The sequence below is a fragment of the Eulemur rufifrons genome, chromosome 15, assembly GCF_041146395.1.
Source record: "Eulemur rufifrons isolate Redbay chromosome 15, OSU_ERuf_1, whole genome shotgun sequence".
NCBI lineage: Eukaryota > Metazoa > Chordata > Mammalia > Primates > Lemuridae > Eulemur > Eulemur rufifrons.
In genome coordinates this window covers 62,101,192-62,113,293 of record NC_090997.1, presented here as the reverse complement: position 1 = coordinate 62,113,293, position 12,102 = coordinate 62,101,192, and the positions used below count along the sequence as shown (strand labels likewise).

The 12,102-nt window shown below is 37.7% G+C and overlaps 1 protein-coding gene across 2 annotated transcripts in view; it reads right to left on the bottom strand.

Annotated features, from left to right (window-relative positions):
• The window catches only part of AFG1L (AFG1 like ATPase), a 166,922-nt gene that overhangs the window by 35,655 nt on the left and 119,165 nt on the right, over window positions 1–12,102 (bottom strand). For both annotated transcript variants that reach the window (XM_069488366.1, XM_069488367.1), the window contains exons 9-10: window positions 371–441; window positions 14–114 (exon numbers count right to left, since the gene is read on the bottom strand). In XM_069488366.1, the coding sequence (XP_069344467.1) occupies window positions 14–114; window positions 371–441 (172 nt within the window). The remainder of the gene's footprint in view (window positions 1–13; window positions 115–370; window positions 442–12,102) is intronic.

Sequence of the window (12,102 nt, the reverse complement as noted above, 5' to 3'; positions counted from 1 at the left end):
CCTGGATACTCACTCTCTCACACAGCTCTTCAAATGTGCAGTCGGCAACGGTTCCACAGGCTTTATTCAGCCGCAGCTCTCTGCCTTGCACTTTTAGAATCCTTGGTCTAGTTACTATGGGAACATGAACAAAGACTCAATCTTGTCTGGATAATTACTATAAAATTCATCTCTTACAGATAGGAAATGCATAGCTTGATGAATAATAGCACATGATTCAACACATAAATTAGACAAAATGCTGATACAATGACTGCCACTTGAGCGTGGCATCAACCCATATACAGCAATGGAACTTATTAATTGGTCAGTGGAGATTGGGCATTGTGTTCTAAATGTATTCTCTTTCAAGAGAAATTAACTTACGTACAATCATTTTGTTTCTGAGCCAGCTCATCAAACAACTTATCCATGACAGCCTCCACATCAGCTTCACTTGTGCTACAGTGAAAAGAATAATAGAATATGAAATTAATAACACTTGAAGCCAACATCAAACAGCTGCCTGAGCCTGCTTAGCTTTTTGCCCATAAAAAAAAGAACAGGATGTTATGCTCTAAATACAAACATTAGATTTAGAATACACTTAAAAGCAGAGAATATTAACTCTCAGGTAGATGATTCTGCCTTATTTGCATACACTGAAAGACTTCTGTGCTTCTAGCTGTTTCCAGTAATGAGACGATACAGGCAGAGTAAATCCATTAATACTATGTGTACACAATGAGAAGAAAGCTTCTGGCTCTCTCTTGCATGCAAAACAAGAGCAAATAGACAAGGCAGTCAAGCATCCAGCAAAGTATCCTTTGAAATCTCTACTGAGAGGGTACATGTGAAATTAAATATTGAAGCTGCTTTTAAAAAAATCAAGTCAAGCCACTGACTGAGAGGATCAAACATCCAGAATTAAATTACTACCTTCGAAATACCAACTTGATCTGCACATCAATAACTTTATCAGACTTTTAGCATAAGGACAATTATAGACCACACAGTTGCTCTCAGAAGTGTCCCTGTTGGAAATTCAAGAAAACTCTCTCCTTCTGTAATGCCCACCATTACAGCTACTATGAAGTTAGCCTCATCACAAAATCTTTTGTATTCTAATTAGAAATCACCATATGGTTTAGGGAACTCACATATATAAATGTGATAATGCTATGGCCTTTTTTCCTCTCACTTTTTTTTTTAAAGAGGGGTTGATAAACTAACAGTCAATAAAATAAAATAACTGGCAGAAGAAATAAACACTGTTAAAAAGAGCTTCAGATAAAAATGTAAGTTTACTTCAACTCTACATACAAACTTTTACAGGATGACCTTCCAATATGCTTAATTTTGACACATGAATCACTCTTATCTAGTTGTGGAAGCAATTAAATTAAATTCTGGACATTCATCTTAATAAAGTTTCATCGAAAATTGATATGTCCATGTTGAAAAGCCAGCAAGAAAAAAAAAAAAAGGAAATTGATATGACAGATTATCTTTTCTTTAAGCTTAAATTAAACAAGTTCTCCCTTGAGGTAATTATCAGGTGGTACGCATTTAACGCACAAGCACTTAATTCATCAACTGTTCCAGAGAAAATGCCTTTTTTTTTTTTTTTTTTCTGAAAAAGGGTCTTGCTCTGTTTGCCCACGCTGGAGTGCAGTGGTGTCATCATTGCAACCTCAATTGCAATGCATCATTGAACCTTTGCATCCATTGCATCATTGAACCTCCTGGATTCAAATGATCCTCCTGCCTCAGCCTCCCAAGTAGTTCGGACTACAGGTGTATGCCACCATGCCTGGCTTATTTTTCTATTTTTTGTAGAGACAGGATCTTGCTATGTTGCCCAGGCTGGTCTTGAACTCCTAGCCTCAAGCACTCCTCCCACCTCAGCCTCCCAAAGTACAAGTATGAACCACTGAACCAGCCACAAATGCCTTTAAAATACAACAAAGCACATAGTCTTTATGAAAGGTTTGGAATTGACACATTCCAAGTAATAACCACTACACCCCAAAGGATCTTAAAAATATCACCTGCCCTAGCACTCTGGGAGGCCAAGGTGGGCGATCGTTTGAGCTCAGGAGTTCAAGACCAGCCTGGGCAAGAGCGAGACTCCATCTCTACTAAAAAAAAAAAAGAAAAAGAAAATAGAAAGAAATTAGCTGGACAACTAAAAATATATAGGAAAAATTAGCCGGGCATGGTGGCGCATGCCTGTAGTCCCAGCTAGTTGGGAGGCTGAGGCAGTAGGATCACTTGAGCCCAGGTTGCTGTGAGCTAGGCTGATGCCATGGCACTCTAGCCCTGGCAACAGAGCGAGACTCTGTCTCAAAAAATTTGCAAAGGCTAGCTTTGTGGGGGAAATGCTATTTGACTTTCATAAAGCCCTGTATGACATTTGAATAGAGCCGTATTAAAATAATAAAATGACACTATAGAAAGAGGGATTATAGAGATAAAAAACAATTTTAAAAGTATAAAGAAATCACACAAACCAATGTAAATGTCAATGCCCATGCCAAGGACATGGTTTAGACATCATTCTTGAAAATTCATTTGGAACCAAACTCCACCTTCGGTGTACACAAGCAAAACTGTTGGAGAAGTGAGCTATTTTCAAGGGGTCTAGAAAGAAGAGAGCAACACTAGCCATCCAGGATGTTTGCTGGCTTTTAGAAAGTTAACCTCTCCTTAGGATAGGCACGTCACTCAACATAGGGGTAGAACTGAATTATGAAAAATAACTAAGTCAAAAGACAGGTCTCCAAAAACATACTTAGTAAATAAACAAATGCTAACAAAATTCCTCAATAGTGATTTCTTTTTTGCTCTGTGCTCTAGTATACCATATTATTAAAATGTGACTCATTAGATTTCAATCGGTCCACATCTTCTGAGTCACATGTGAAATTACATGTGAAATTATAGTGAAATTATATGAAATCACAAAATTATTTTTATTATAACAGTATCTTATAAGAATTCTATTATATTATTATGAAGTTACTCAGAAGTTACAAATGCAAAATAAAAAATTTTATTGGTGCTAAGTGGCTTAAAAATAAAAAAATAAAAGTAGTTCACAAAAGTAAGCAGTTTATGTAACTTGCAACTGTCATCCATCTAAGCCAACTTGCACTTGACCTCAAGGAGTGCCACTGCACTCTAGCCCGGGGTGACAGAGTGAGACTCTGTCTCAAAAAAAGAAAAATTCCAACAGTAGAAAATACCCCAATAGGAAAACTGTCAAAAAACTCAAACAGGTAAATTACATAAAAAGATAGCTCAATGGACAAGAAGCAAATGTGACATCATTTTTTCTTGCTAGTAATAATACAAGGTAAAATCATAAGATGCCTTTCTTTTATCCAAACTGGCAGGGATAAGAAAAAAGATAAAATATCCCAAGCAAGCCTAGATATGAGGAAAAAGGACACTCTTATATACTGGTGGGAAGAGTATAGAACTGGTACAAGATTTCCAGGCAACCACATGATATGTAAGAAAAGCACTAAAAACATGCATTTCCTAACACCCAGCTAGTCCGCTCATAGGAATTTCACCTATGAAAATCTAATATTAACTACTACAAGGATGTTCACTGTGACACTGCTTCTAGTATCACAAAAGTGAAGAAGAACCTAAATGTCCAATGATGAGGAACTTGGTTAAGTACATTCTGATACACTCCCATACAATGGAATAGTATGCAGTTTTTGAGAGCAATTTTTCCCTCATCCTAGAATCGAAATTAAGGCACAAAGTTGATGGCTAGAGTGCTAAGTATCTCTAACTTTCTTAAGAGAACTACCAGTGAGCCACCAATAACTGGCCCAGACCCTACCCTCACAGCTACAAGCAGGAGAACCAGCTTCACTTGGATCTCCATCCCTCCTCCATCCCCTCCTCTTCCCTACACCATGGTGTCTATAGAAGGAGGGGGACACGGACCAGGAGTCACTGGCCTTTGGGTCCAGTATTTGTGATAGAGTCTTTTCCCTCCCTCCCCATTGGGAGAGAGGAGGATGATTTATCCTCCCCAAAGACAAGTGATGAGGGGAAGGGTTTTCTACAAGAATCACCTGGAAAGATTAGGGGAGCCTCAAAGAAGGAAAAACTGGCATTGCTTTCCTTACTTGGATGAACAAGACCTTAATAGAGTGAGAAGGCAGAAAGTGAGAGGTGGGGTGCTGAGCTAAAAGGAAGCAAGCCAGTCCTCACCAAAGACCCATGCAAAGGCTTGGCCCTACCACATACATTCGAATGTTCAGGTGAGAGGTCAGGCTGGAAATAGGCACAATGCTTGAAAATAAGACAAAAGCAGTTCCTTAGATTCCCTCCCTCTACTTGGACTGCTAGATTCCTGCCCCTCCTCCACTCCAGCAGAAACTGGTACGTTTACCAGCTGCGGCAGTTTTAACAATGAAGAAAGGGGGAGGAGATACCATACTGAAATCCTACATATTAAACAGTGAAACCAACAGCCCCTACCTTTTCAGCACTCAGAAGCCTACCAGCAAAGCTTCTATCTCAGGAAGTAGACAGAAAGATTTACCTCTGGAAGAAACTAAGCAGCCAAAAGAAAGAATTGCAGACGTTGACATTTGGGGTTCTCCAGTGAAAAACCTGACCAGCCACCTTACCATCCTCCAGTGAAGCCCACCAATCAATAAAAGCCTGTTTATGCACATAGAGCTTCTAATCAGCTTTTTAATGCCTCATTCTTAAGTGTGAATGGACAACCTAGTACTTCCGGGGATTTAAGGAAAGCCTCTAGGATAAAAGACAAAAACCAAAATAAAGAAATAGAAAAAAGATCTTGGAGGAAGCAAAGAAAAAATACAGAGAGCAGGGGAAGAACATACTCTAATATGCTTAGAGAAAAGACAATATTGCGTCCATAAAACAAAGAAGGATGCTGCAAACATCAAACGAACAACAAAGGTATAAGAAAGAGCTCTAAATATGACTGCTAAGTCAAAAATCTGGGGAAATAATTGAAAGAAAATGTTGAAGTAACATTTCAGAAAATAGAGCAAAAAGATGGAAAATAGAAAATCAAAAGATCAATCCACAAGGTTCAATATCTAACTAGGAGCTGTTCCAAAGAATATGAGGGGAAAAAAAGAAGAAAAGAATCAAAAGAAAAAATAAAATAAAATTTCCTAGAACCGCAGGACATGACTTTCTAAGTTGACAGGGTTCAATAAATACCCAGCACAAAGAATGGGAAAAAAGCTCTATTCCAAGGCACATCATCATGCTATTTCAGGAAACCAGGAACAAAGGGAGAATATTCCAAAAACTTCAAGAGGAAAAAACAGGTCAAATATAAAAGGTCAAGAAACTGAATCATATCAAACTTTGTAACATCAATAACAGAAGCTTGAAGATAATGGTACAGTGTCTAAAACAGTCCAAGGGAATATATTGTCAGACTATCCAGGGCCAAACAATGACTCAAGTAAAATAAAGACATTTTCAGACATCTAAGCCCTCAAAAAAATATATTTCCCGGGTACCCTTCTTAAGACGATACTCGAGGGTGTGCTCTACCAGAACAAGGGAGAAGAGCTCTGTATCTAGTAAGAGCAAGTGAGGGTTTCTTCAGCCAACCCTACTGCTCACAACAACTGTAAGCTCTGGACGAAATAAAAAAACAGGTCCCTGAAGGCATTGGGCAGTGAACAGAAGTGGGCAGATGCTGGAGGGGAGCCAATACCTGGGAGAAGGGAAAAATATGGGGTTAGTTACCCACTTTGGCAGCTTTCAGACTGAGGACAGTGCAGTCAGTACTGCCAGGTCAACGAAAACTCCAATGGAAAACCCTTCTTACATAAAGAACCAGAGGAGAGCTGAAAAGACAGGGGAATCACAGAAAGAGTGTTCCCAAATTCCCAATATATCATAATCTTGAAAATTCTTGAAAAGCTCTGTGTGCATAAATACAGAATAAATTATTCTGTATTATAATGCTTTATGTGTTCTCAAACAATAATGCCACAATAATAAACAGTGAATCATTTTTCTACCATAGGGTTATACTAAAAGTTTCAACTATTTTCTGTGTAACCACAAAATAATAATAAACACATGGCTTGTCACTATAATAAATTGATATGCTGTGACAAGATTATATATTTCAAAAACATGTAAAAGTGATGGACACCCGATATAGACATCAAAGTAAAAAACATAAGCAACATTAACACAAAATAAATGCTAAATACAATTATTTTAAAACTTAAGTACCTCAAATATTTAATATGTGAAAGTTATTATTTTTAAAATTAGAAATTTCTAAAACATGAAGCATTAATTGCCCTGAGAGTTCTGATCTTTGCTGGTTGACAAATATTCCAGATGTAGGAAAATGTCTTTCATTTTACATTGACATTGGGTCAAATTATTAAGAGTGTGTCCTAAATTGATTTCAAGTTGGGTATAAGGTACATATTGCTTCATATAAGCTCATTTCCTTGTTAACATGTGTCTGGCTTCTTTCACTCAATATTATGTTTGTGAGATTCATGTATATCGATGTGTATAGAAGTTATTTATTTTTGTTGCTGTACTGTATTCTATTGCATGAAAATACCACAATTTATTATCATTTTACTGTTGAAGAGTGTATTCATCTGCTTGGGCTGCCATAATAAAATACCACAGACTGCATGGCTTAAATAGCAGAAATTTTTTTCTCACAGTTCTGGAGGCTGGAAGTCCAAGATCAAGGTGCTGTTGGGGGTGGATCTTAGTCAGGGCTCTCTTTCCTGGCTTGCAGACAGCCAGGCATCCTCACATGTCCTTTCCCCTTTCATAAGGACACCAGTCCTATTGGATTAGAGCCCTTCCCTTATGACTTCATTTAACCTTAATTAGCTCCTTAAAGGCCCTATCTCCAAATATAGTTATATTGAGGCTTAGGGCTTCAACATGTGAATTTGGGGGGGACATAATTCAGTTCATAACACTGAGCATTTATGTAGTTATCTGTTTCGGGATACTATGAATAGTGCTACTGTGAATATTCCAGTTTATGTCTTTTGGTAAACTTCTATATACATGTCTGCTGGGTATATAGCTAGGAGTAGAATCGCTGCTCATGGGGTATACCTATGTTCAGCTTAGTAGATGCTGCCAAACAGTTTTGCCAAAGTGGTTCTATTGATTTATATTCCCACCAGTGATGTACAAAAAGCTCCACTTGCTCCACCTCCTTGCCAACATTTGGTATTTTCCATCTTTTCCATTTTAGTGATTATGGTGAACATATTATAAATGACATCAATGTAAGTTGTCTCAAATTATTTTTGGACATGGGTGACACATAAAAAAAACCCACAAATATAATTTAATCAACAAAATAGTTCATCCAGAAACATTTTCTTAATAAAATGTCATTAAGATATGTACACAAGGCCGGGCACGGTGGCTCACGCCTGTAATCCTAGCACTCTGGGAGGCCGAGGCGGGTGGATCGCTCGAGGTCAGGAGTTCGAGATCAGCCTGAGCAAGAGTGAGACCCCGTCTCTACTAAAAATAGAAAGAAATTATATGGACAACTAAAATATATATATACAAAAAATTAGCCGGGCATGGTGGCGCATGTCTGTAGTCCCAGCTACTCGGGAGGCTGAGGCAGTAGGATCGCTTAAGCCCAGGAGTTTGAGGTTGCTGTGAGCTAGGCTGACGCCACGGCACTCACTATAGCCCGGGCAACAGAGTGAGACTCTGTCTCAAAAAAAAAAAAAAAAAAAAAAAAAAAAGATATGTACACAGTTTTAAAATCCATGCTTCAAAACACCTAAGATCTCTTGACTTTTCTAAGTAGGAAATATGAAGAATACGACTTTATTATAAACACTTCATACAGAATGCCTTTAACTTCAAAACAGAGGGGAAAGGGGGGATGGAATTTATAATGGAGAAAAGCTGGAGCAGCAGCAGCAGTGAGTCTATGACTCCGGGGCTCTCTTGTTAGTTTTGTAGCAAAACCATTTAAAAAGATTGCAACATTACCTGACACTAAAAAAATCTATATTTAGAAATATAGCCATGCCTGTGAAGCTCTAAAGAACAAGGATCAGCTAGTTTTTAAAAGGTCAAGTATGTGGGACACAAGACCTAAGGTGAGCAATAGGCCTATTCAGAAAACAAATGAACAAAAAATACACAAGGATAGAGATTATACAAAAATACAAAGAGCGATTTAAATTAAGCTCAAATTGCAAACATAATTGAAAGATATACCAGCTTAACCAGTAAAATTTGAGGAAGTGGAGACACCTGGTAGCCAACAGTAACTGTATGGAAAGGCCACGGCATGAAGACGGCACTAAATTTAACATGATGTTTTTCAGTGTAAAAGAGGAGCTAAATTCAGAGTTTTCTTTTGTGGCTACAAGAATATAATGTCACGTAGCATAGAAGAAAATATCCTGTTCCGCTTTGTGCAGTTCCATTTGAACCAAAAAGAGGAGTATCTTAAGGAAGGGTGACTTGAGTAGCATCACAAAGTGATCAGGAGAGAATAAAGGAATTAAGCTCAAATGCTATGAATCGTGTCCCCTTTTCCTCTCCTGAGGACAGAGAGAGACCGAGTAGGGATAAATAATTTAAGTGACTTCCTTTAATTCCTGTGAAACAGCTGGACTCTGAGAAATTGCCCCATCAGTGGGATGCCACTATTAAAGTAAGCCTGTGTGCAGATAAGATGCAAAAAAGAAAGTCTGCCCAGAGATAATCAAACACAGTAAGAGAATTAAAGTCATTTCCGACCAGGAAGAAGAGGCACTCTTTTCAAATGCTTTTTTCCAGGGTGATGGGGGGACAGGGCAGGAGGAGAGCAAGCCAGAGCAGACCGTGGACTCCTTTTCTTTTGTTCTGCAATCCCTTGATAAAACCTACCCATTTCACTCCTTCTCTCACCTTTTGTTCAGCTCAGAAACTGCAGTGGAGGGGCAGGTTTCTATTTTCTTTTGAGTAGTACCACTGTGTCTTTAAGTCAGAAAAGCCCTGGAATCAACCACTGTTTAGTTGCCAGGAAATTTGGCATCAACTCCTACAGGAATCCTGTGAGTACAGTACCCTAGATTAAAAGGCTGAGTGCTTTGGGAGTATGGGAATCATGATTTATTTTTCCATATTAAATTAGTAAACAGAGAAGAAAGTAATCAGTCATTCCCATTTTGAAAAAAATTTCTATAGCTAAAATCAGGCATTCAACATAAAACTTAGACTCAAAGAAATAGAACATGTCAAAAAAGACCTTATTATTGCTGGATCATTTGAAATTCTCAACAAAAATTCCAAAACACTTGGAGGTTTCTGGAAGAGGGTCACGCATGAATTTAAATGGAAATTAATTTCTTCAAGAACCTCCCACTTCATTAGGATTGACTCAAGGGAACAGAATGCAACCCACACTTTGCTCCTTTATCCCCTTTCAAAAATCAACAGCTTGTTAAGGTATCAACAAGTAGAATAGGGTTGGCTTTCCTTAGTCCCTCTCTCTCCATGTTCTCTATTCCAGAGAGCCAAAGTTGATTTGACGGAGAAATTTCCCCTTCCTCTTAGAGTTCTTTGCCAAACTCCCCTGGCAGTGAGCCTTCTCATTCTACTGATTGCTTGTGCATTCATGCTGTACGGCTCTTTGTCCTCATACCAAACATAATCTGGGGCTGGAGGCAGGTCTAAAATTAAGTTGGTTTATACTTGCCTTAATATAAAACAGACTTGGTTGTATTTCAAACCCTGTAGGTTTGTTTTACATAACGGAATCACTTGTTAGAATGGATTTTGCCCTAGTATTTATCTTCTCAATCACTCAAAGGCTTAATTGACTGTTCAGAGATCCATTTCAGTCTCTAAATTTCCCACCCTTCTCACTCACCTGGAGAGTAACTTACCTGCTTCCATTAATCTTGACCTGCGTATAATGCAGAAAGTGGGATCTAGCACCTTTAGCTCTCAAATTCCAGACCTTCACCCCCTCTTCTCAGCCACAAACTCCATATAAAATTTCTATCAAATCTATATATTGTATTTTCCCCAAAATGAATCAGTGGCACTACATGTAGAATTGCAACTTAATAGATCCAAAAATATCCTTTTTTATGAAATTTCAGAAAGGCGATGATAGAAGATTAAAAAATGAACAATAAAGATGAAGAAGTTGGAGAGTAAAAAGTTTTAATCCCTCTTCAGGAGAAAAAGATGGTCACATTCACCTGGGAAAGAGAGGCCAGGGAGTTTTAATAGCTAAAAAAGGTTCATAGCAAATAATTAAAGATGCTTTTCTTATGCTGGAGATTGACCTTGAGTTATAACTGTGATTTATTTGAAGATGAAATAACAAGGAGATGAGAATTCTAAGGAAATCTAACTTTTCTTTTGTATTTTTATATGTATCAATATGCATACTATCTACTCACATACATATTGTATACATACACAACACAGGCAGTCCCTGGGTTACAGACAACCTGACTTACCGCATTTTGTACGTATGAACCGGCTCCCAAGGCTCTCCATAAAGACAATATATAATTAAATAATTAAATTAACAATTTGGGAACTAGTTTCTCCCGCATATGTAAACAAATCCACATGGTGTAAGTAGTGCCTTGGTGCAGCATCTTTACACTAGCAGCTAGTCTCACACATAGATGGAGAAGCAGCTGGTGGAAACGTAAGAACACGAAGAATCAGAAGATCCGAAGCCAAGAAAGTTTACAACAAAAGAATTAGCTGAAGGCTTTCATCTCATTAAAGCAGGATTTGCTAAGCTTGAGGAGAAAGATCCTAACATGGAGCGATTTGCAAAGGTTTACCATGTGGTTAGTGAGAACATCAGCTGTTACAAGGTCATTTGTGATGAAAAAAAGAAAAAGGCTATGCGAACAACCCTAGATACGTTTTTCAAGAAACCGACTTCAGTGGTGAGCTCCCCTCCTCCAGCAACAGAATCAAATTCTGATTCTCCAGCACCACCTCCACCATCATCATCGTCTGATTAACGTCAGCCTGCCTTCTGGCCTCAAAAGTCCCCTTTCAGTAAGCCAGACACTGATGCAACGTTAAGTGAGTGTTAATCTTTAATATTCTTTTTTGAAATTTCTCCTATGTCCTATCTAAACTTTTTGTATGAGTTTGTTTTTATATTCTGTTTGTTTCAATTAAAAGAAAGATCACGATAGTTTCTGTAACTTACTACAGTACAGGGGTATTATCATAATTATTACAGTATTATACTATATTATTACCACATAGGAGCCATTATAGTATTATTATTATTACCGTATGTGCACTATTCGTCAGGGATATGAGTTACATACAAATCCGACCAAAAGTCATTTTCAGAAACATACCTCATGCATAGCCTGGGGACCTCCTGTATTAGTTACATTTATTTATACTTTACTAAATGAGTACAGCCATACAATTGGGTACTTTGTCAATGCGTTTAGCTGGATATGATCGGCCAGATCTATTCTGGTCCTATCTAGCCTGCTGGAAAACAAACACTGTGATACGGTATTGTCAAATTACAGCTCAATAAAGGAACAGAAGATAAAAGGGGTACTAAATTGACTGATGGAGCCCAACAGCAAAGTCAATACAAGATGAACTTCTTATGCTGCTGTATCACTTTCTAGGTGGTGTTTCAACTAGATAGTAAAATTCATTTTTAATTCAGTAGTCTGTGAGATAATGCAAAATTAATTAATAAATATTTAGATATACATTTAAATTATGTCAAATACGACAATTTTGTGATTTTAATAGACATAAAAATGTAAAAAGTAGCCTACCTGATTATGCTGTATGGGCTATAAAGCAGAAAGTTGTGGTTTTGTTGTAGTTGTTTAAAATATACAGCTATAAATCTGCAACAGGGCCTCACTCATTCATAAAGTATCAATAGGAGTTCTTATGACAAAGATACTACAGTGTATCTACTACTGAGAACCAAATATATTTTCTCACCATAGAGCCTTTTCCTTTCCCAGGTGTCCTTTGAGTACAGATTCATTACCATTATTGACCCTTCACTTTTCAAAGCATACAGCAACATATAATGCTTCGTTTTAATTTTTTTTC